At 36.0% G+C, this 24,093-nt stretch overlaps 2 protein-coding genes across 4 annotated transcripts; both read left to right on the top strand.

The window, feature by feature from the left end:
* Positions 1 to 11,694: 11,694 nt before the first annotated feature.
* Positions 11,695 to 18,925, top strand: LOC112022596 (lysine-specific histone demethylase 1 homolog 3). The gene is given in 11 exon segments (XM_065775697.1): positions 11,695 to 11,892; positions 12,106 to 12,238; positions 12,241 to 13,070; positions 13,073 to 13,310; positions 13,313 to 14,365; positions 14,368 to 14,393; positions 14,570 to 14,663; positions 15,256 to 15,743; positions 16,833 to 17,549; positions 17,697 to 17,771; positions 18,157 to 18,925. Coding segments are annotated over 11 exon segments (3,912 nt in total). The 5' UTR covers positions 11,695 to 11,700; the 3' UTR covers positions 18,223 to 18,925.
* Positions 18,926 to 19,366: 441 nt separating this feature from the next.
* On the top strand, positions 19,367 to 23,167 carry LOC112022597 (V-type proton ATPase 16 kDa proteolipid subunit). Of its 3 annotated transcripts, none has more exons than XM_024055221.2 (3): positions 19,367 to 19,384; positions 21,641 to 21,926; positions 22,765 to 23,167. In XM_024055221.2, exons 2-3 carry the CDS (start codon positions 21,643 to 21,645, stop codon positions 22,895 to 22,897), a joined length of 417 nt encoding a protein of 138 aa, XP_023910989.1. In that variant the 5' UTR covers positions 19,367 to 19,384; positions 21,641 to 21,642; the 3' UTR covers positions 22,898 to 23,167. The 3 variants fall into 3 exon arrangements, with proteins under 3 accessions (XP_023910989.1, XP_023910988.1, XP_023910986.1); XM_024055220.2 differs by lacking the exon at positions 19,367 to 19,384 and adding an exon at positions 19,402 to 19,420; XM_024055218.2 differs by lacking the exon at positions 19,367 to 19,384 and adding an exon at positions 21,254 to 21,554.
* The last annotated feature ends 926 nt before the right edge of the window (positions 23,168 to 24,093 follow it).

The raw sequence follows: 24,093 nt of genomic DNA, 5'->3' as shown, positions 1-24,093 counted from the left end.
TTTTTCATATCTTTAAAATTTGAGAAATTATTATTATTTATTTGTTTTCAATCTAAATGCTGATGTGACATTTTTTTAAATATTTATTAAAATTTTATTCACCATGTCCGCATTACATGTGCCAATGATGCACACCATGTGCCACATATGCATTTATAGTTAGTGAGTTAGTCGTAAAGACCAAATTAATTGTTACCAAAATATAAGAACTAAATTGATTGCGGACCCAAAAATGGTATTTTTGCCTAAAATAAATGTGTAAATTGAAAAAATAGGCATGCTTAAATATTAATTAAAAGAAACTACCCCTAATATACTTCAAAATCAATGTTTCACAAATAATAACACTAGAAAACATAAATAAATAAATATATAAAGGATATTATTATCATAGAATTTCAACCAAGTCTGTACTAAAACCTAAATAAAATAAATCTTCACCAAATAAAATCTTACTATTTGCCTTAAAATTATAGAAACAAAAGCACATTTCACATTCCAAAGTCACATTCTTTGTATATTAAATATCTCACTAGTTGCTCGAATCCCACGAATCTAAACTAAAACTTGAAATCCCTTCTTCGTTAAAAACTCTACCATCAGCCTCATTATAAAACTCTCAGTTTTCATTACGCTCTTTATTCAAAAATCAAACAGTTTGTTATTGAGGGCCATTTTTAAGAAGTCATAAAGAAGGAAAGGAGCCCAGCAACACAGACCGAAAAGAAGTTGGCAAAAAGATAGAAAAAAGAACCATTAAATCCAAGTGGCAAGAATAATGGATCACAGGTCCATAAAATAAATAAATAGGCCTTAAGAAAGCAAATGGGCTCAAAAGAGTCCGGAAAGAGAAAAATAGCAAATAGCAAGCCTATGGGCAGTGTATGATGTAGAAAAGTAAGAATGGGCCGCGGCAGGCTCAAAGCAATGCAAGCAAAGAGAGTAGGGGATTGATGGCAGGCCCACAAACTCCAAAGATGAGTATGAGGTAATTGGGCCGAGGAAGCCCAATGAAGTTAGTAAAAGCTCATGGAAACACAAAGTTAGGAAAAGGGCCAAGGAAGCCCAAGACAAGCAAACGGGCCAAGGATGCCCAAGGGAAAACCAAAGGGACACAAGAGCCCATAAGTAAGAAAACTCATGGCCATGCTAAGCCATTGGGGAAAGAATAAACAGCAGGCCTAAAGAGGCCCAGCAGGATTGAGTCATTACAGCAGGAATGACAGAGTGATATGGTACGAAATAAAGGTAATCAAGAAATAGGCCAAAAGAAATGTAAAGCCCAGTATCAAATAAAACCCAGCCTTCTAAGGGGAGAGGGAAATCAAAAAGCAGCTCACATAAAAGGGTCAAAACGGGAGGCAGACTGTGCAAAAAAGCCTCCAGACTACGACGGACGAATCAGCAGCAGGTAGATTTTGGACACATGTGGAAGGAAGGCATGCGCAAGGCCCAGGCACCACCAACCTGTACCCAGCCAATACAGGACGTGGTGAGGTCATAGTTCAGAAGTAATAGGGCATGGTTTGGTGATGGGGAGAGGGGAAAAACCTATTTTTGAGGTTCCTGCTGAGGCTCTTTTAGGGGAAGTGTCTTGCTGAGATGACATACAACCCAAAAGAGGCAAGATGAGCTGGAACCACTAGGTGCATGCCATGAGAGCAGAGAGTGAGAGAGAACCCAGGCCGTAGCAGGAAAGGGTGCCACGGTAGACAAATAAACAAAATACCCTTCTTTGTCTGGTGAGGTGGAGTGGCACACAGATGGTCCAATGGTGGTCGGCCAGTACACCCAGATCAAACAAAGGCGGTTAAGGGATAAAACAGTAAAATCCAGTCACGGTAGGCACTATAAGAGGGGATCCTTGCCGTGTACTGAAGGGGGAGGAAAAATCATAACCAGGAGTAACAAGAATCTTTAAGAAAAAACCAGGAAGTAGAAAAAATGAAAGGAAAGAAATAAAGAAAAGTTCAGAGTAAAAAAATTAAGAAAGAAAGGAATAGAATAGAGAGTGAGACTGGCAGGCATGCACCAATAGGTTGATTCCCTCTCTCCCTCTCTAAATCCAGCTCTCTGTCGAAAAAAATAAAAGAATTTTCCTTTGGGCACCAACCATTTAGGTCCACTTCCCTCAAAACAATTAATTTCTAGGGCAGGATTTTCCCTAGAAGATTAGCTGCGTTGAGAGGAGGTGTTCTTCCCTCTTTGGTCTTATTCCTGCGGATCAGACTTAACTTAATTTCTTTCTTTTCTGATTAACCCATATATTACCGTTTGTTCTTTTGCTTTTCTCTGTAAAAGCGATTGTTGTTATTGTGATTATATTTCATTAATAGGGATTATTTGGTCATTTTCTATTAAAGAGCTAGAGCGCTCTATTTTGTTTTTATTATATCTACCTGCCATGACTCATCTGGAACAACTTTGCCTGCCATGACTCATCTGAAACAGCTCTACCTGTCATAAGCACACTCTTGGCAAACAAGGCATAGTTTGTGCACAAGCCAGCTCAAATTGAGTTGCAGTTAGACCGGTCTCAACTCCCCTTACTCAGAATACTTGAGCCTATTACCACAGGAGACCGCCTAGCCCAATATAACAAAAAGGCCCACTACATTTGTTTTCTCTATTTTAGAACTTGCCACACCGCTACCATGTTTTTCTCGCTCCTCAAATAAATAAATAAATATCTCCATATGATCATGTATGAGTGTTTGGTAATTCAAACACTATACGACCTGCCTTATATTGTGGTCGTTGTTATGATTTTATTTTAATATATTTATTTATCTAGGGCACACGAAAGGATATGGGCACCACTCGAGATCAAGGGGACTCAAACCAAAGACCTATGTATTGTTGGCTCAAGACTTAGCCATTGGACCACCTGCCACCTTGGTGGTGTTATTATTATTGTTCTTTTAATATATATATATATATATATTGTTATTATAGCAGGTCTCTGAACCCACAACTTTATCCTCTACCAAACACTTATAAATTGAACAATTGAGTTAAAACTCATCAAGGGAGCTAAATATTCGACCTCTAAAGTTGATCAAAATATAAATTGAACAATATTAATTACTCATATCATTCAAGATTTTACTAAACATGTTGTCTACCAAAGACCAAATCATAACTTTCTAATATTATACAAAACATCAAATGGGATTCTGTAATATTAAGGACTAAGGTAGAGATGGTAGGTAAGACCAAAAATAAAAATAAAAACCCAAAAATTTTGTTTAAAAAATTAGGCTAAAATATAAATTGCACCCATTAAATTTGACTAAAATTTATTTCAGTTTTCTTATAACTTTACTTTTGTAGGGACACAATTTGTGGCCCAAGCCCAAGATGAATGTGGTGATGGCCTAGTGAGCCCAATACAATAAATTTGTAGAGAGTGGATTAAAGAACTATGCCCTAGTAAATTTAATAACGGCTAGTATGAGTTCAGAAGATGATCAAGCAAGAACAGGACACATAGGACTGGGTAAATTTACTGTCTGAGGAGATGATTCTGAGTATAAATCACTATAACTGTTTACAAATACAACATTGATTACTACATTATTTCTTCTTCTTTTTTATTCGACCCCTCTCTCATAGGAGATCTTTCACAATATATAGTTCATTTCAAACCATCTTGATCCTATACTTGTTAATCATCTAAGCCTTCACTTGAGTGTATGTCCCATCAGACACTTTCTCTGGCTTTCTGCGAGTTGTGGTAGTTGAGATTGCACTGTTCAAGGATTTTCTCCACATAAATGCGGCCAAAAAAGTAGCTGCAGTGCATTTAATGCGGTGGTAACAGCTTTTTCTTTAGATATTTCTGAGTTCTTATCGCTCCTGTACGTGCATGAGACTTATCCTTATTGTGGAAACTTCCTGGAAGGTCACCTAGATTGCTGAAACACATATTTGATCAATATTCATCATATCTAAGGAGGAGTTCCTCCTCGGACTATCCTCATCCATTCCTTCCTTATTTAACTCTAAACTTGGGGTCTCTCTCAATTACTTACCCCTTCTCGGACACGCTCATGTTCCCAGATAAGGCCCAAGGCCCAATATACAAATTTGGTCCTTTATCTCTACAATAGCCCCTCAAAATTCCAACTTTTCCCTCGCACCCAAGGAGAAAAAGTGGCATTTTGATTTGTTTCAAATTCAATGGTTAGGAATATCAAAATCCCTAAGTTTACACGTGTGGGAATATGGTTTTATGCGCTTCATAATTGCTACTGATGCTTTGGAATCAGCAATGTGTCATTAATTGCTCCAAGCAGCGTTATGTCCCTTGCATCTAACAATGAGGCATTAATCTGACGGCTGATATTTTTCCTCAAGGTTTGGGCGGGATAACTCCCACTCATTTTTTTTGCCCTCTATATAAAGCCTTGAAGGAAATCATTTCTCCTTTACTTTACGAACTCCTATGCTCTCCAATGATCTCAGGCATTCAAATTCACAACACCGGCTAAATCATTAAGCTTTTCATACCTCATTTCCAGAAAATCTTTGAAATTTTTTTTCTAAAGGTTTCGGGGATCATCACATATCTTAGCTTGCATAAGTTTTAATTTCTTTAAATCTTTCATTTTCTCCTCGTCCAAGCTTCTCGACCTTCAAATTTTTATTTCTCCACTTATCAATTTCAATAGCTCCCTCTTAGTTTGTTGAGATGGGTAGGTTTAGGAACTTAGTGGACTCCCCTACCAAGATAGAGGCTTTTAAGGAAAAAAATCACATACCACAGGAAATCATCTTGCAATACTGTTCTCCAGAACAAATAGAAATAGACCGAGAAGAGGGAGAAGTCCTTATCCCTATGATAGCCTTTATAGAAGGATGAATGACCCTCCCAATAGGTAGGATAACAAGGGATTATCTCTTCAATTAAAGACTTTTTCAAATTTTCACTTATTTCTATTTTTAATTGCCCATTTAGGAATTTAATGAGTTTTATGGTCATAATTAAATACTCTCTCTCTCTCTCTCTCTCTCTCTCTCTCTCTCTCTCTCTCTCTCTCTCTCTCTCTCTCTCTCTCTCTCTCTCTCTCTCTCTCTCTCTCTCTCTCTCTCTCTCTCTCTCTCTCTCTCTCTCTCTCTCTCTCTGGTTTGTTTCATGTTTTGTCTAAAGAAAAAAAATCAAAGATTTAGTTTATGTGCATTAGTTTGTTTGTTTGTTTGTTTTTGTTTTTGTTTTTTGTTTTTAATCGAGTGGGTCAGGTTCGACCCGAAACCAACCCGAACCCAAAAAAGACCAGACTTTTTGGCCCGAACCCAACCCGAACACCCATCCAACCCACCTAATACCCTTCAGGTCGGGTCAGTTCAGGTTGGCCAGGTTTATACTCAGCCCTAATTATTCCCCATTAGAATAATTTAAAATTTTCACTTTTGTTTTTATATAAAATTAGTCTTTTGCTGATTTTGTAAGCACGTTGGTTTGCACCATGTCAATGGCAACCCAACACATAAGAGTATAAAAAGAAAAGAAAATTGATTGCAACTCAGCTATAATTTGTTAGTAAATCATAGTCTTTGCATGTCCAAAAATTTATTCTAGTAGAGATTTTTCATAGAGGGGCCTGCACTTTTCAAAACTCAGTATATAATAGGTAGGCTTAGGGGTGGCAAAATCAACCAAAACTCATTTGCCCACCCAAACCCACCCACTTAAAATAGACCTAAACCCACCCAATTATTAGTTTGGTTAAAGGGTATTAACCCAATTAACACTAATGTTTATTGGGTTTTAATTAGGTACCTAATTAGACCCAAAAATGATCCAAGTACCATTTCTACAAATTACCCAACCCCGAAACTACTAAAATTACCAAATACCCCATCAACCTAAAAAAAGACCAAAATAACACCTAAACCTACAAAATGACCAAAATACCCTCAAAACTTAAAAAATGACCAAAATACCTCTAAAACCCAAAAAATGACCAAAATACCCCAAAAACCCAAAAAATGACCAAAATACCCCCGAAACCCAAAAGAAATGATCAAAATACCCCAAAAACCTAAAATGATCAAAATACCCCTAAAACCCCAGAAAATGGCCAAAATACCCCAAAACCCCAAAAAATGACCAAAATACCCCGAAACCTAAAAATGACCAAAATACCCCTAAAATCCAAAAAATGACCAAAATACCCCAGAAACCTAAAAATTACCAAAATACCTCCGAAACCTAAAAAATAACCAAAATAACCCCAAAACCTAAAAAATGACCAAAATACCCTCGAAACCTCAAAAATGAGTAAAATACCCTCGACACCTAAAAAATAGCCAAAATAACCTTGAAGCCTAAAAATTGATCAAAATAACATAGAAACCTAAAAATGACCAAAATAACCTTGGAACCTAAAAATGACCAAAATAACCCCAAAGTCTAAAAATTGACTAAAATAACCCCGAAACCTATAAAATGACCAAAATACCCCCCTAAAACTATAAAATGACCAAAATACCCCCTAAACCTAAAAAGTGACCAAAATACCCCCTTAAACTTAAAAAATGACCATTTTTTAGGTTTCGAGGATATTTTGGTCATTTTAAGGTTTAGGGGTTATTTTGATCGTATTGAGGTTTCAAGGGTATTTTGGTCATTTTTAGGTTTCAGGGGTATTTCAATTAATTTTTAGGTTTCGTAGATATATCAATCATTTTTTAGGTTTAGGGGGTATTTTGGTCATTTTTAGGTTTCTAGGTTATTTTGGCCATTTTTGAGGTTCGAGAGTATTTTGGTCATTTTTAGTTTTCAGGGTTATTTTGGTCAATTTTTAGGCTTCGAGGTTATTTTGGCCAGTTTTTAGGTTTCAGAGGTATTTTAGTAATTTTTTAGGTTTTGGAGGTATTTTGGACATTTTTTGGGTTCAGGATGTATTTTGGTTTTTTTTAGGTTTTGGGAGTATTTTGGTCATTTTTTGGGTTCCAGTGGTATTTTGGTCATTTTTTGGGTTCCAATGGTATTTTGGTCATTTTGTAGGTTTTGAGATTATTTGGTAATTTTTAGGTTTCGGGGGTATTTTGGTTTTTTTTTTTTTTTTTTTTTTGGGTTTTAAGGGTATTTTGGTTATTTTTATGTTTCGGGGGTATTTTGGTAATTTTTAGGTTTCAGGGGTATTTTGGTCATTTTGTAGGTTTCGAGATTATTTTGGTAAACTTTAGGTTTCAAGGGTATTTTGGTCATTTTTTGGGTTTCAGGGGTATTTTGGTCATTTTTTATGTTTCGGGAGTATTTTGGTAATTTTTTGAGTTTGGGGGTATTTTGGTAATTTTTAGGTTTCAGGGGTATTTTGGTCATTTTTTGGGTTCCAGAGGTATTTTGGTCATTTTGTAGGTTTCGAGATTATTTTGGTCACTTTTTAGGTTTCGGGTGTATTTTGGTCATCTTTGGGTTTTATAGGTATTTTGGTCATTTTAAGGTTTTGGAGGTATTTTGGTAATTTTCAGGTTTAGGGGTATTTTGGTCATTTTTTTGGGTTTCGGGGGTATTTTGGTCATTTTTGAAGATTTTAGAATACTTTGGTCATTTACACTTTAGGGGCATTTTGGTAATTTTAATAATTGGGTAATTGGGTGGGTTGGGGTTTACCTATAATAATTAGGTTGTGTTGGGTTTGGGTTAGAAGTAATTTGTTAAATGAGTTTTAATAGGTAAATGGGTTTTTATATACTCAACCCAATTATGCCCACCCCAAACCCACCCATTTGACACCCCTAGGCCCTAAGCTAACCTATTATGTTTCTATAATATTTTTTTTTTTTTTTTGGGTGAAAGAAAAATTAAATTAAACATAATTAAGTAGTATAAAGTTTAGGATAGATAACATTTCAAGCGACGGCCAATAACTGATACATAATACATGAAAGAGGATGCGAATACAAAACGAAGCTAACCTATTTTGTTTCTAAAAAAAAAAAAAGAATATATATATATATATATATTTGATAGTTAGGGAAGAGCCTGAACATAACACCTCACTTTTCCTTATGTTGGCAAAAAGTCCAGTACCTAAATCTCCTCTAATAGATGGGAGGTCAGTTGCTACATACATTGTTCAAACATTTAGGATGGTACTTGAAGATTTCGCACTCCATTGCTTTTTTCTTCCGGGGTCTTGACAAGACTTTCGTAACAAACACAAAAAAGATATATAAAGACAAGGGATCTCCAAGCCTTTGTCCCTTCCCTCCTCTGAAATATCCATAAAATGATAACTTGGTATGTTTAAAATTATAAGATTTAGTTTGTTACTTTTTAAACTTTCCAAAGTTGAGGGGAAATTACATTTTTATCACCCTAAACTATGTTTAAAATTATAAGATTTAGTTTGTTACTTTTTAAACTTTCCAAAGTTGAGGGGAAATTACATTTTTATCACCCTAAACTATAGCTTATGTTACACTTTACACCTAAAATTTTTAAATGCACGTTTTGCACTATAAACTATGACTCATGTTATACTTTGCACCATACCGTTAAATTTGTTGTTAACTTGAATGAAAATTCAAGGTTTAGGGTGCAAAGTGTAAAAAGAGTATAGTTTAGGCTGGTAAAGTGTAATTTATCTTTAATTTTTAAAGCATTGAGAAGAGAAGTAATTAGATCTTTTCACGTTGTGTCATATTTTTCCATCCAAATTAACAGCAAACTTAACTTAGAGGTGCAAAGTGTAACATAGCTCATAGTTTAGGGTGCAAAAAGTACATTCGAAGAGTTTAGGATGTAAAGTGTAATATAAAATATAGTTTAGGATGATAAAATGTAATTCCCCAAAGTTTAATTTGTTACTTTTAAACCAAATTAAACTTATTTATGCAAAGGGAATTAAGCCAACTGAGGCCATTTGATTACGTTGAAAGCAAAATATAAAAGCCAAATGGTTACAAGATTGGAAATTCCTAATACAAGGTTACTAAGAGATTCTTGTACGAAGGATATGTTGAACCAAGCCTCCCTCCGAATGGAACTTGAACTTCTTTAAATAGACTAAGAGGAGCCTTGGATTCTCTGAAAAGAGCCTTAAAGATTCCTGAAATTCTGAGAAAGATAATCTACTTTTCTCTTAGGTGAAAACATTTTCCACTGAAAGTAGACGGGACCTTCAAAAGCGCAGCGAAATTACACAACTATTCATTTTTGTCTTCTAGTGTCAGTTGGTACTGTTTTCGTATTCTAGTGTCGGCTAGTACTACTTATGAATATATATATATATATATATATATTTGTTAATAAATTTGAGTTGGGGTTGGGGGGGGGGGGCCACAGGGGTTGGGGGGAGGTGGGGTGGTGGTTTAGTGTTGTATGATTAATTGGAGATCCACTTTATTTTGAATGCATAATACTGATGTTCAGGCACCCACTGAAAAGCTTTCCTGTGGTTTCCCGACTGCTTAACTTGGATATGCTAATATCCATGGAAGTATAGCAAATGTTGTTAAAAGGCCACTTAGGCATGCTCAAAGCCCCCAAGTTCTTAGTGCTTCACTTGTGCATCTCTTGCACACTGTTTTTGTGCTTTTTGAAGAAGCGCAAATCATGCCTAGGCATTGTTTTTATAAATGTTTTTGCTAAAAAATATGAATGATTAAAATTAATTGCTTGATCTTGAAGGAAATGATGTGGACCATTGATTTATCATACAAGAACTATTTTTAAGGTGCTATATTACACAAACAATTTTTGTTTACTTATCAAAAGACAACAGCAAGGATAAATTTACTATTGTACTATTTGGTCTTTGCATTTTGGATATATTATGATTGGACCATATAGATAACTATTGTAAATCATAGTTGTGGATTGTTTTTGATAAGTAATAAGTTATATTGATATAAAAAAGGAACACCCTAGTACACAGGGAGTGAACAAGGGAAAAGAAAATAAATACAAAAATTGCAAGAGTCTAGGAAATCAATAAAAGAAGGGAATGGTTGTTGTTGCAAAGCAAACAACCGATCCCTTAAAGTTCTAAAAAGAGTAGCTTGAGGTCCGGAATAGATCTCTCAATATCTTCAAAACATCTATTATTTCTCTCCCTCCAAAGACACCACATTAAGCTATGAGGAATGATGGACCAAATGTAACCATTTCAATGATGACCAAAGTTGCCTTGCCAACACCCTAACAGCCCCAAAACAGTGTGCGGCATAACCCAAGTTACTCCAAATAGACCCAAAACCATAGACCATAGATCCATAGTTGTGTATTGTTATAAAACACAAGATAAAATTTCATGTTTAACTTTCTAGATTTTTATTGAATTGTCCATTGATAATTGTTTTCAAATTTACTATATTAAAATTCTAAGAGATATAGCTCATGTAAATTTATTGTCCACTTTAGCTATTAGACAAAATATATTTGAGTTTATCAGCCTTTTTTTAATTGATATTTTTTTGAATATTTATATTAGAGATTAGTATATAATGTCTGTGCGCTTGATGCTTTACCAACACTATGTAACACTGTCACTTAAAAAACGAAAAGGTTGGTGACAGACTTAACTAAAAAAGAGGTAGGTAACTGTTTCCACATTTTATTGGATAAAGCTCTTTTAGAAGTTGAACCCATGTAGATGTAATCTTTAGTTAGGCTAGTTTTTAGACTAGGATTAAGAGAAACTACATGCTTTCAAGTTTCAATGGCTTTGCTTCTCCTTGCATTATAGTATAGGTGAAACTTATAGAAAGACTATGGGCACTGAATCTTGTAGATGGAAGTTAATAGTCATAATGACAATTTTTTATTACATGCTGGCTTTGCTGGTCTTGTATTTAGGATCATGTTCAGTGGCTTGATGCTGGGGCAAAAGGGTATGTATTATTTAAAAAAGACAACTAATTAATTTATGTATTATTTATATAATTATATGTCTTTTATTTGAAGTTTTGACAGCAAGTCAGCAACTCCCTGTTGAAACCTTTTCTATAGTTTGGGGTGCTGCTATTCCACGATAGAGGTGGCCACAGCTACTGGGAATCTAGTTTCTGTGATAATGTGATTTTATTGCAAGTAGCCCCTGCTAGTGTTAGTAATGCCTTGTAGATGTTGGCTCTCTAGGCGTCTTCCAATTTTATATAATTGGTCTTACCCCTACTTTGTTTTGCCAAGTAAATCATCTACAATGTTGGAATCTTTCTATGCCCTTTGGTAAAGCATTTTCAAACAGCACCTTTTCAAAGTACAGCATTTTAAATGTTCAGTCTTTTCTAGTTACAGCCTTTTCAAACAACCCTATTCTGAAAAAAACTGAAAAGAGAGCTGTACCAAAAATGGGCAGACTGTCACTTATTGCGCTGCTGTAGGTAAATATGTAATTTATTATTAGTGCCCTTGTTTGACTTTGTATTTTGAAATTAAGTTTAATGCAGTAATACCTGAATGTTGTATCTAACTGAAGAATACTCTGCATTATTTGAAGTTGTTTTAGATTTGCTTTCTTCTCTAAGTGGAGGTTCTGATATTGTGGCTTCTACTCTTCTGTGCTTTTCTATGAAAATTCTACAAACATACCTTCCAGCCTATCTGTGCATCTCGTATCAGCTTCTGAAAATTTTCAATTATAATGAGTAATAATTGGGTCCTGCATATTCTTTTTATTTGAACTAGGAGTAGGCTAGATATTATTTTTAGAGTTATACATTAATATTATCTTTTACCCAGAACTGATGTTTCTAATGACGAGTTCACTTCCTTTTAATTGCTTGGTGGCATGCAGGAATCGGATATTGAGTCTTTGGAGTAAAGATGTTAGCCGTATTTTACCACTTGCTGACTGTGGGGTCTCTGATACTCCTTTTGAGGACGAACCATCACATGCTACACTTATCAGGGAGATCTATGCATTTCTTGATCATAGTGTAAGTTTGTAAAGTGTATTGAGTTTTATTTATGTTCTGTATTCTTTTTTCTTGTCAAAATGATGCATCTGTTTGTTTGCTTCCCAACCCCCCCCCAGCCCCCGTATTTTCTTTATTTGTTTTTCAGTAATTTGTGCTCGTTTTAGGGATTGAATAAGTCTTCCTATATTGTTTGTTTCATGCATATATTTAAAGCTTACCATTTTTTTACAGGGATATATAAATGTTGGAATTGCTTCTGAGAAGGAGAAAGCAGAAACTAATGCTAAGCATAATTATCAGCTTCTAAATGGAAAAAATCTGAAGGAAAATTCTGGGTCTTCAGTGGCTGATTTGGAGGATGGAGTTTCTTTATTGTTGGTCAGGTTAAGAGTTCTGATACTTCGATGGAGGCAAAGAATGATATTATCCTTGAAAATGCAACTCAAGTGCTTGGAGCTATTAGAGGTAGCAGGGCTGGTACTCCTGCTGCACTTGAATTACCTGATGCAACAGAACATGAAGAATGTCTGGCTGATGATTACCCAGAATATGGTAGCATTGACAATATTCCCGTTCTAAGTACTGGTCTGTCATGTGAAAAACTGGATGGTCTAACAGACCCTGTCATCACATCTGAGTTAGTGAATGACTCGTGCACCATTCAATTTGCCGCAGATGATCAGGTTGGGGGGGATCACTCTCTGCAGTGTGATTCTGATGTTAGAAAGAGAATCATTATTGTAGGAGCTGGTCCTGCTGGCTTAACTGCTGCACGCCACTTGCAACGGCAGGGTTTTTCTGTAACAGTTCTTGAAGCTAGGAGTAGGATAGGTGGCCGTGTTTTTACAGACCGCTCATCTCTGTCTGTTCCTGTGGATCTTGGTGCTAGCATTATTACTGGTGTTGAGGCTGATGTGGCTACTGAAAGGAGACCGGATCCTTCCTCATTGGTTTGTGCTCAGTTGGGCCTTGAGTTAACTGTGCTAAACAGTGACTGCCCTCTTTATGATATTGTTACAGGTCAAAAAGTTCCTGCAGATCTGGATGACCGCCTGGAAGCAGAATACAACAGCCTTCTGGATGATATGGTATTGCTTGTTGCCCAGAATGGGGAACATGCAATGAGAATGTCCCTTGAGGATGGCTTAGAATATGCCCTTAAGAAGCGTCGTTTGGCGCGATTAGGAACAAATAAGGAGAGACTGAACTGCATGGTTCTAAAAATGCTTTCTTTGATTCCAATAAAGGTAGCGTTGATGGCAGTTTTCCTCTGAGAAATTATTCTAAAGAGATTTTGGATCCTTTGGAGAGGAGGGTTATGGACTGGCATTTTGCCAACTTAGAGTATGGTTGTGCTGCTCTGCTTAAGCAAGTATCTCTTCCCTACTGGAACCAAGATGATGTTTATGGAGGATTTGGAGGAGCTCATTGTATGATTAAGGGGGTTACAGCACTGTTGTTGAGTCTCTTGGAGATGGACTTCCCATTCGCTTGAACCATATAGTTACAAATGTTTCATATGAAACCAAGGACTCAGGAAGTAATGGTAGTGGGAGTTATAGAGTCAAAGTTTCTACGTCAAATGGCAGTGAATTTTTGGGAGATGCTGTCCTGATTACAGTGCCACTTGGGTGCTTGAAAGCAGATACCCTAAAGTTTTCCCCACCTTTACCCCAATGGAAACATTCTTCTATCCAGAGGCTTGGCTTTGGAGTTCTCAATAAAGTGGTTTTGGAGTTTCCAGAAGTATTCTGGGATGATTCTGTGGATTACTTTGGAGCAACAGCCAAGGAAACAAACCGAAGGGGCCAGTGCTTTATGTTCTGGAATCTTAGGAAAACAGTTGGGGCTCCTGTTCTTATAGCTTTAGTGGTTGGTAAGGCAGCTATAGATGGCCAAAACATGAGTTCGTCTGATCATGTAAACCATGCGTTAATGGTTCTCCGTAAACTTTTTGGTGAGGCTTCAGTTCCTGATCCAGTTGCATCAGTAGTGACAGACTGGGGCAGGGATCCTTTTAGCTATGGTGCTTACTCCTATGTTGCTGTTGGAGCATCTGGAGAAGATTATGATTTATTGGGAAGGCCTGTAGAGAATTGTTTGTTTTTTGCTGGTGAAGCCACCTGCAAGGAGCATCCCGACACAGTTGGTGGTGCAATGATGAGTGGGCTACGGGAAGCAGTGCGTATAATTGACATATTGAGGACTGGAAAAGACTACACTGCCGAAGTAGAGGCAATGGAGGTTGTCCACAGACAGAGTGACTTTGAGAGAGATGAAGTTAGGGACATAACAAAGAGACTTGATGCAGTTGAGCTTTCTAATGTCCTCTACAAGGACTCTTTAGATGGAGGCCAGATTTTGACAATAGAAGCTTTACTACAGGAGATGTTCTTTAATGCAAAAACTACTGCTGGACGATTGTGTGTGGCCAAAGAGTTGTTGAATCTTCGTGTTGAAACCTTGAAATCCTTTGCTGGGACCAAGGAAGGCTTACTACACTCAACTCATGGATACTGGTATTACTTGCCTTCCTTAGTTTTTCAGTCTTTTTTATTTATTTATTATTATTTTTTCATAGTGAATGGAATATGGAATTTGGTAATGTATTTGTTCTTTGGCTGTTGACATCATCCTATGTTCATCATTATAAACAAAATTTCTGATGCCGTGTATTTTGTTTGGCTTATGATAGGACTCTATGGGGAAGGATGGGACCCAACTCTTGCGGCATTGTGTTCGTCTACTTGTACGAGTTTCAACTGATCTACTTGCTGTGCGCTTGTCAGGTATTGATTTGTCTTTCTGTTTTTTGTATGCAGCATTTACACATGCATATGTACATAGAGGATTGCTTATGCTGAAAAAGAAGAAAAGAAGATTAATTTAGTTATTTCTGATTCAAGTTTTTAGATTCTGTCTTCTTAGTCTATTTCTGGAAGAAAGTTTCATGAAGGGTGATAAATAAATTTCACTGGGAAAATGATTCACATGTTCAGCAGAAAACTGTGCAGGAGAAAAATTATGTAGTTTCAGCTGATATTAGCTCTTTGATTGTTCAAGACTTGAATTGTTAAATCCGTTACTTATCAAAATTAAAAAAAAAAGAAAAGAAAAAAAGACTTGAATTGTTTATCTGGATCATGCTGAGGTAATTTGCTTATGATTTCTGCTTAAATAGTTTGATATGAAAATTTAACTAGAATGATTAGAAGTCACTCTTTCTTAAAATTATGTGTAAATGCACCCGTTTGAATGCGTTTGAATTGACTTGAGTTGATATGAATTCATTTTCTAGAAGTAATTTGAAATCAACAATGTTGATGATGGAATATGCTTTTCATTACAATTGTTATTTAATTGTTGATACTGTTGATGTAGGCATAGGGAAAACTGTGAAAGAAAAAGTTTGTGTACATACTAGCCGAGATATACGTGCAATAGCAAGTCAGCTGGTTAATGTGTGGCTTGAAGTCTTTCGCAAGGAAAAAGCTTCTAATGGTGGATTGAAGTTATCAAGGCAAGCAACTGCTATAGATTCAGCAAAGAGAAAATCTCTTAAAGATCCAGTAATGGGAAAGCCGCCTCTGCACACACATCATGGTGCTTTGGAGAATAAAGGAAACTTGCAGGTTCCTGCATCTGGAAGTTTTTTGCCTTCTAATGCAAATTTGAAGAAAGTGAATGGCAAAGCAGCCCAACACGAAACTACAAATGACTCAAAAATGGAGATTACTTCAAGGTCCCAAGGTTCAATAGGTACACTGGATACTGAGCTGGAGGGCAACAATGTTGCTATGTCTGAGGAAGAACGGGCTGCCTTTGCTGCTGCAGAAGCAGCCCGTGCTGCGGCACTTGCAGCTGCTGAGGTTTGTTTCTCTTGATTTGGTACAATGCTTCTTTTCTTTTGATGAATAAAAGATCTGTATTGAAGAAAACTCGTACAATTATATAGGATTAGGGGGACAGCTATAGTGTACTGGATGTACGCTCAACTATCTCCTCAAGATCACACAAATTCAATGAAACCAAAAAAATTCTACATCCAATTAAATTAAAGAGCTAATAGACATTGATTTAATTCGCATAACTGACAAATCTCCTCCCTCAAAATGTTCTTTCCTTCCATAAAGTCCATGTGAAACACATTGGGACTATGCTCCGGACTCCAAATCTGAAAGACTCGGGTTTCCCTCTCCAACATTGAAGCAACTCCTGGATGGATATAGGCACTATCCATTTAGCTCCAAATAACATGAATGTTGAAGCCATAGCAAAGTGCAATGTTGTAACAAGTGGTCCATGGTTTCACCGTTGCATTTGCACATATAACATCAATCAACCACTATCATCCCATATTTGATAAAATTTCCTACTGTGAGGATAACCCCAAAGGTGCAGTACATACAAAAAATGTAACTTTGCAAGATGCTTAGATCATGGTTATGTGCTGACCCACTTAAAGTCTTACATTTGTAAATATTGCCATACCTTGTGTTCTTGTTAATTTTCTTAGTGTGCCTGAAAAAAGCAATGTTCATGATACAGACTCTTCACTTTTTTTACACATTAAATATGGCTATCCTTCACCACTTTTATACAAACTTTCCAGTACTATGATGAGGTTTTGATACTTATTTTTGGTATCAATTTGGAGTAAATTGCTGTGGAACCCAAACATAACCACTAAAATTTTAACTACACAGGCATCACTTGTAGCTTGGATTGTTTGTCATTATTTTTATTTGTTATTGTTATTATTTAACTAGGTTGATTTCAATTTAGATAGCATGCAACTGTGTTGATATTTACCTGGAACAGATGGTGCCATAGCACTTTATTTCTGCAGCCATATTTAGTCATAGGCTGTTCTGTTTTACTAATCTTCGTTGTGAATCTTTTCCTCTTTCTTCTGGTCACTATCTCTAAGGGATTTTAGTGGTGGTTTTGTATTGCAGGCCTATGCGTCATCAGAAGCCAAATGTAATACATTGCTGCAGCTTCCTAAGATACCATCATTTCACAAATTTGCTAGACGGGATCAATTTTCCCAAATGGATGAGGTTGATACTAGAAGGAAGTGGTCCGGTGGAGTTTTGGGAAGACAAGATTGTATATCAGAAATAGACTCTAGGAACTGCAAAGTTAGGAACTGGTCTGTTGATTTCTCTGCTGCTTGTGCTAACCTTGATAGTTCAAAAGTTTCAGTGGATAACCTCTCACTGCGGAGCCATTCAAATGAGATTGCCAGCCATTTGAACTTCAGAGAGCACTCTGGTGAAAGTGTGGCAGTGGATAGCAGTCTTTATACTAAAGCATGGGTTGATACAGCTGGTAGTGTGGGGATAAAGGACTATCATGCAATTGACAGATGGCAATCTCAGGCAGCTGCAGCTGATTCTGAATTCTTCCTTTCGACTGTGAATATAAAGGATGAGGAGGATTCAAACACAAGTTCAAGACTACCCACCTGGAAGCTTGATAGACTGGCAAATGAGAGTTCTGTTTCACAAGTTACAGTAAACAAGGAGTCTGTAAAAAATCTTTCTCGAGGGGCTGACCGCATTAAGCAGGCTGTTGTGGATTATGTTGCATCATTGCTTATGCCCCTTTATAAAGCAAGGAAAATTGATAAGGAAGGATACAAGTCAATTATGAAGAAAACTGCAACCAAGGTTACTTGTTTTTCACCTTCCCTATTTTCTCCCTTCCTTTTATATCTAGTTGCAAATTTAATCCTGATGGATTTTATATGACATGATTAAACATGAGCTTGCAACTGTTCTTTTATTTTTTCCCCAGTCTTACAGTTCAATTTTCAGGTCATGGAGCAGGCCACAGATGCTGAGAAAGCAATGTCTGTTTCAGAGTTTCTTGATTTCAAGCGCAGGAATAAGGTGTGTATTACATTTTTATGTTATTAACATCGGATCTATTTATCTGGGGGAACTTTTTTCCTCCCTATATATGTATTTTTAAATTTTATAATTTTTAAAATATACGAATCCATGTTGGCCCTGTTGGTTGGTTCCTTTGGAAAAGCACCCATCTTATTTGCTTTCTCTAGGGTTGGCTTGTGCACAAAACTTCTCCTTGACAAAGTAATAGATATTTTTTTATATAGAATTATTCTTTCTAACATGAAAGGAACCAAATTTTCTGCAATAGTTTTTATTTGTATCTGCTGAATAACCTTATTGCGTAAATGAAGCCTTCTCGGTATTTTGTAATTTCATGGTATGTCTTTTCTTCTGAGTTGTTCTCTTATGTTTAAACTTGCAGATCCGTTCCTTTGTGGACAAACTGATTGAGAGGCACATGGAAATGAAGCCAAATGTGAAATCTTGATAATCCCTCGGATTGGGTGACCTTTTTTTTGGTACCATTTATGTGCAAGGCTTGGAGTGGTCTGGTTCCTTGTTTCTGCAGGAGTTTGTTGCATATATTGTGGTGGTGGTGGGGCATGGTTGGTATCCTGTTAATGATCCAGAAGGCGTTGTGGAAGAAACGGGATGGTTTTTTGTTGCCTGTTTGGTCATAATGGCATTGCCTCCCAATGCAAACTGTTCAAGGTCTGATGCCTCCTTGCAAGTGTGATCAGAGATGGTCATGGAGTACAACAAAAGGCCATTTTTGGGGGTGGCATAGACTTCTTGCTTTAGAAATCGGCTCAAGTATTGTAACTTGGATGGTCTGGACTGCAGGCATCTGGGTGGGATGATAAGATTGGATTACTTTCAGCAATTGGTTCATCATCCATCAAGGCTGCACCTCCTAGGGTGAAAAGTTAAGCCCTATTTTTTTGTTCGGGGATCCCCCTAGATGAGACAATTTATCTTGACATTCTTGTTTTCAGTATGTACAGATTAGGATATTTTAGTGTCAACAAGCATACAGAATCTTTTTCCATCCTTTCATCAAAAGGACTTCAACATTGTTCAGATTTTTTAAGTTGAACATTAGTTACTGACTTATCTTTTGTTCACTAAATTTTGAGCAAAGGAATTGCATTTTGCCTTCAAAAGTGCATCTTTGATGGCCTTGACTTCCACTTGGATTTTGTTTTTTATTCTGTTCGCACTTGCAGGCATCCTGGATGTATGCTTGTGTCTGGTGTATTATATATTATTAACAACATTTAAGGATTAAGGGCATCTATTACATGGTTTGTGACACTGAATCGACATAAATATGCTAAGGTGCCTGTTTCATATTTGATCACCTAAATTCATTTGACATTGTATGACAGATAATGCCTTCAAGATCAACTTTCAGGTATTGTTTTTGGTGTTGCACTATTTATACTGAGCTTCATCACATTGTGTATGTACATTTTGAAATTAAGTGATTTAATCCTTCCTATCCTAATCTACCCTTCTGTTTCAGCTGTTGTTGTTTTTTATTTATTTACTTATTTTAAATTTTTAAATTTTTTATCTTACGGCTTTCACTCATTTGTTGTTTTGTTGCTAGGTTGGGGAAAATATTGTGGCTGTCTTGCTCACGAGAGGTACGCCTGCTGTTGCCTTATAACTGGTTTGCACCCGTAAGTTTTGGTCTTTTATGCCATTGATTTCACGAAGAAATTCTTAGGCTGCTTGTTAAACCCCCACCTCCTTGATTAATTATAGTTGGGTCCTTTTCTCATTTGAAGTTCATCTCTGCATTTAATGCTGGCATGGCTGGTATTATAGTCCTAAAGAGTAATTATGTTTTTTTTCCCCTCTTATTGATTAACAAACGTGTGTATTAAAATTTTCTCTAGAAAGGTTTTCTTAAAAATGGTTATGAATTGCAGCACTCTGTTTCCTCCAGGTACAGTTCAACAGTTTTTTTCAGACAATTGGATACAGTTTTGCTTGCATTTTTGTGCTACAAAATAAAACTTTTGATAGCTGGATATATTAGTCCAGCTTTCCAATTTTTCAGAAAAAAATTATTATCATATTATTAATATATCATGGATTGATGGAGATCTCTTAATGAAATGGATCATCTCATCTAGTTTTTCATTGGTTGTGGCATTTTCTTCCCATGCTTTTGAAACTTGTTAATTTGTTTAATATGTTGGATTTTTATGGTTTTAAATATTTCATATTTCCAACTGTCTTTCTCATCACATGTATTGTGGACCGAAGGCTTCCTTCATACCATCATCATTATCAACGTATTTGGCCGTTTGTTGCTATCAATACTAGTTGTATAGTGTTATTGGTGGCAAAACTATGTCCTTGGCTTTTATGTCGTTATAATCTTTCTAGTCTAATAATGGAAAAACAAAATGGATTAATAATAATTGCATCTCTATGGTCTCTTCCTAACAATTTACCATTATTTCTGCTAATGTTATCAACGGCTAATTATGTGCATGCGCTGGTTTCTATGGTCATGACACGTGCAATCTTTATGGTATCTTCCTTTTTTTATTATTATAAATTTTATGTACTTTATGGTATCTTCCTAACAATTTACCATTCTTTCCCAAAGCATTAAAGCTTCAGTGATGAACACGCAGACATACACTATCACAATCTCCTGTTGTTGTATTTGCTGAAGTGTTTGGAAATTGGATGAGGTTATTTTCATAGCTTAAGAAATAAGCTGGGCAAAAATGGATTGTGCTTAACAAGATTGAATTTTAAAAAATTTGAACACGAGACAAATTAGTTAAAAAGTGCTAAACTATTTTGTAGAGATGATAAAAGTTCAACTCTTTCGTTGACCTCAAGTAGAATGGACGGTTAACGTTAAGTGGTGATCAAGATGCTGAAGCTTAAAATGAAAAGAAAAGGAAAAAAAAAAAAGTCAGAACTCAGAACTGAAGTCAATTTATTAGAGTTAGTATTGTTGCAAACTTGGAATTTTTCAGGAGATTACTGTTCTAACTTGAATTTTTGAGGAGATGGTCCACCACAAGAAAACAGAGGGTTCTGTTTGATTATAAAGTGAGAGCATAAAAAATGTTTTAGTTTTTGATATTGTGTATTTGGTAGGAAAGATGGCAAAGCGTAAGAAAATAAAAATTATCATACTCTTATTGTAATTTGAAAAACAATTGGATAATAGGGGTAATTTTATAATTTCGTGTTTATGACCATTTCGGTAATTTTATACTTTTATAATGGTGGACCTGCATAGAAAAACCTCCAGCTCACACTTTTCTTCCTCCCTCTTTTCTCTTCAACCAATTAAATACATTGTTAAAAAAAAAAAGGGAGTTCCCTCCACGGATGGACCATGGAAAAATGAAAGAAAGCCCAAAAAGGTATTATACCGAATGGGTTAAAAAAAATGGACGAAAGCCCAAAGGATGTATTCCTAAAAGTCCAACGGTTGAGGGTATTTCTGTAATTATGTTCTTCATTTTTATTTATTTATGACTGAGAATGTATGATTAGCATTTTAGCATTTAGCAGAGGAGTTCCCATAGGAGGAAGGGGTCTGAAACTCTGATCCACAAACCACAATTATCAACAAACAAACAAACCCAGAGCATCTTAGAGAATAAAAGCCATTCAAAAAGAGAACTAAACAAAAAAAGAGAAAGCAAAAATTCATTCTCTTCTCATCTCAGATCTGATCGGAAAAAAAAAAAATGTCTTCTTCATCAACTTTCAGCGGCGATGAAACAGCCCCATTCTTTGGCTTCCTCGGCGCTGCTGCCGCCTTAGTCTTCTCCTGTAATCAAAAATTTCAATATCTTACAATTCGGGTTCTGTTGATGTGGATCTCATCGGGTTACACTGTCCCTTTTTATTTTTTTCAGGTATGGGAGCGGCGTACGGAACGGCGAAGAGCGGAGTTGGGGTGGCGTCGATGGGTGTGATGAGGCCGGAGCTGGTGATGAAGTCGATCGTGCCGGTGGTCATGGCTGGTGTGTTGGGTATATATGGTCTCATCATTGCTGTGATTATCAGCACAGGGATTAACCCAAAGGCTAAATCCTATTACCTCTTCGATGGCTATGCCCATCTCTCTTCTGGTCTCTCTTGTGGCCTCGCTGGCCTCTCTGCTGGTATGGCTATTGGTATCGTCGGTGACGCTGGTGTCAGGTACCTTATAATAATATCTATAACCCCATATACATATATGCTTACTTGCGCATTGTTGATCTTCTTTAGCATTTCGTTTTTCGTATATGTTTTTTGTTTGGTTGCATGATTTACTTGTTCGGGTATATATGGAAATTCCATCTTGTTTCTCAACCCATGTTCCAACACCTAATTTGCAAGTTATATTTGATTCTTCTACTTCTGATTTTGATTTGTGCTAGCATTTGGATATGGGTGGTGATTGGTGGTGAGTCTTTCCAGTTTTGATTAACGCATAATAATGGAGAACTGAATGATCCAAGGTTGCGTTTGGAATCTTTGGATACTTGAATTTGGATTTGAATTCTAAAATAATAGGTTTGAAATGCCTTAATACCAAATTCATAAATATTTAAGTATCTCGTATGAATTTCTAAAATTCTCTAGGTTTAGAAGCTATTTCAAATTTAAGGATTTTAAGGTTTAAAATCTTTGGCGGATTTGTCAAATCCAAATTCTTGACCTTTTGTAAACTATCCAAACAAGGTATTTGGATTTTAATAACCCAAATCCAAATTCTACCATCCAAACACGCCACGATTGTTCTTGCTGACCTTTAAAAAAAAAATGAAAAGAATAAAATAAATAAATCTTCTTCCTTAGTCAACTGATCTATTCTATTCTATTTGCTTAAATGAGAATTTTGCTTATAATTGTTTGAATAATGGTTGAGTGATTAAATTGACATCTTTCAATCAGATTAACAGGTTTTGGTGTGATTCCTATTCCCAAATGCCTTGCTAATAATAGCATATATAATAGCTTAATAGCTCAAATGCCTTGTATATGTTTTATGCAGGGCCAATGCACAACAGCCAAAGCTTTTTGTTGGGATGATTCTTATTCTTATTTTTGCCGAAGCACTGGCTCTCTATGGTCTCATTGTTGGCATCATCCTTTCTTCCCGAGCTGGTCAGTCCAGAGCTGACTGAATCTGAGAGAGCACATTCTGCTTGGTGGTTGTGGTTGGGTGGTTTATTGCTATTAATTGGGAAGTGTTTTTTTTTACTAGAGATTCTTGTGGGTGAGTGCAATTGTTCTACCAATATATGTTTTAGGAAGTTTCCTTGCCATGGTGATAGGATATAGAATTAGAAATTAGTTTCTACTCTTAAATTTTAATAAAGTCTTTTCTCATCTTTGTGATTCGGCATTGTGCGGATTTAAATTTAAAGTTAAAGTTGTGTAGAATTATTGTATTAGGATTTGTTGTCATGCTTTTGTTATCTTTATCACGGTGGATAAGCTAAGTGTGTGATTGGTTGTGGTCATTTGTGGGGGATGGAAAATGGATAGGGAAAAGGAAGTTAAAATTCAGCTTATACCAAAGCTTTTTGAGGTATTGACGCTGCTGATCACTATTTGTATGACAGCACATACAATGCCTACAAAGTTCTTAGAACCTAATACTAACCAAGTTTTTATTCTGGGATTTTCAGTTTCAAAAATACTAGTAACTTGGTTATATATATATATATATATATAGCCTGAATATGCTTCAGTTCACGTTTAGTTTCTTCAACTTCTTTACTTAGGCTTTTAAATTCTCTGCACGCTTTCTAGACCAAATCAAACAATTTGTTGACCAAATCTACTAAAATATATTCCGCCATTTCTCTTTGGTCATATATTTTAGGTCACTCGGCAGTCGGCTCCAACAATGCCCGTGTACATGTAGGTCTATTATATATATACACATTTTTTAGCTCTGTGCAGGAAAAGCTAAAATAAGTTCATTTGCGTTTAGCTTTCTTTTGTTTATTATTATTATTATTATTATTTTCAGCGTTGGATAGTGCATTGAGTCTGTTTTCCACTGTTCAAACTTCAAAGTCATCTTTACTGTTGTGATTAAAGACGACGTAGAGGGAGCGAGATGGGTTGGTAAAGGAGTACCAATATGTTTTTAATGTTAAAGATATGGCAAATTTTACCATAAAAAAATTAACAAATTAACGTTTTAATATAATACAATATGACTAATGCCACTTAAAACAATAGTACAATTTGTAAGGTTTATCTGTAACATTTCTATTATCAAAAAAAAAAAAAAAAAAAACATTTTGTCCTGCTTCTAATACATATATACAAAAATAACAAGGGTTAGCAATGAAAACAAATATCCATA

Source organism: Quercus suber, unplaced genomic scaffold, assembly GCF_002906115.3.
Source record: "Quercus suber isolate HL8 unplaced genomic scaffold, Cork oak 2.0 scaffold_8, whole genome shotgun sequence".
Lineage (NCBI taxonomy): Eukaryota > Viridiplantae > Streptophyta > Magnoliopsida > Fagales > Fagaceae > Quercus > Quercus suber.
The sequence above is the reverse complement of the archived record's forward strand: the minus strand, read 5'-3'. Positions and strand labels throughout refer to the sequence as shown.

What these genes read in the sequence shown, in the direction of transcription:
- LOC112022597 (XM_024055218.2), top strand. Translation starts at nt 21,470, where the DNA reads ATGTCTTCTTCATCAACTTTCAGCGGCGATGAAACAGCCCCATTCTTT. An exon ending in TGCCGCCTTAGTCTTCTCCT is followed by an intron (nt 21,555 to 21,640) that starts GTAATCAAAAAT and finishes TATTTTTTTCAG; the next exon opens with GTATGGGAGCGGCGTACGGA. An exon ending in GTCGGTGACGCTGGTGTCAG is followed by an intron (nt 21,927 to 22,764) that starts GTACCTTATAAT and finishes TGTTTTATGCAG; the next exon opens with GGCCAATGCACAACAGCCAA.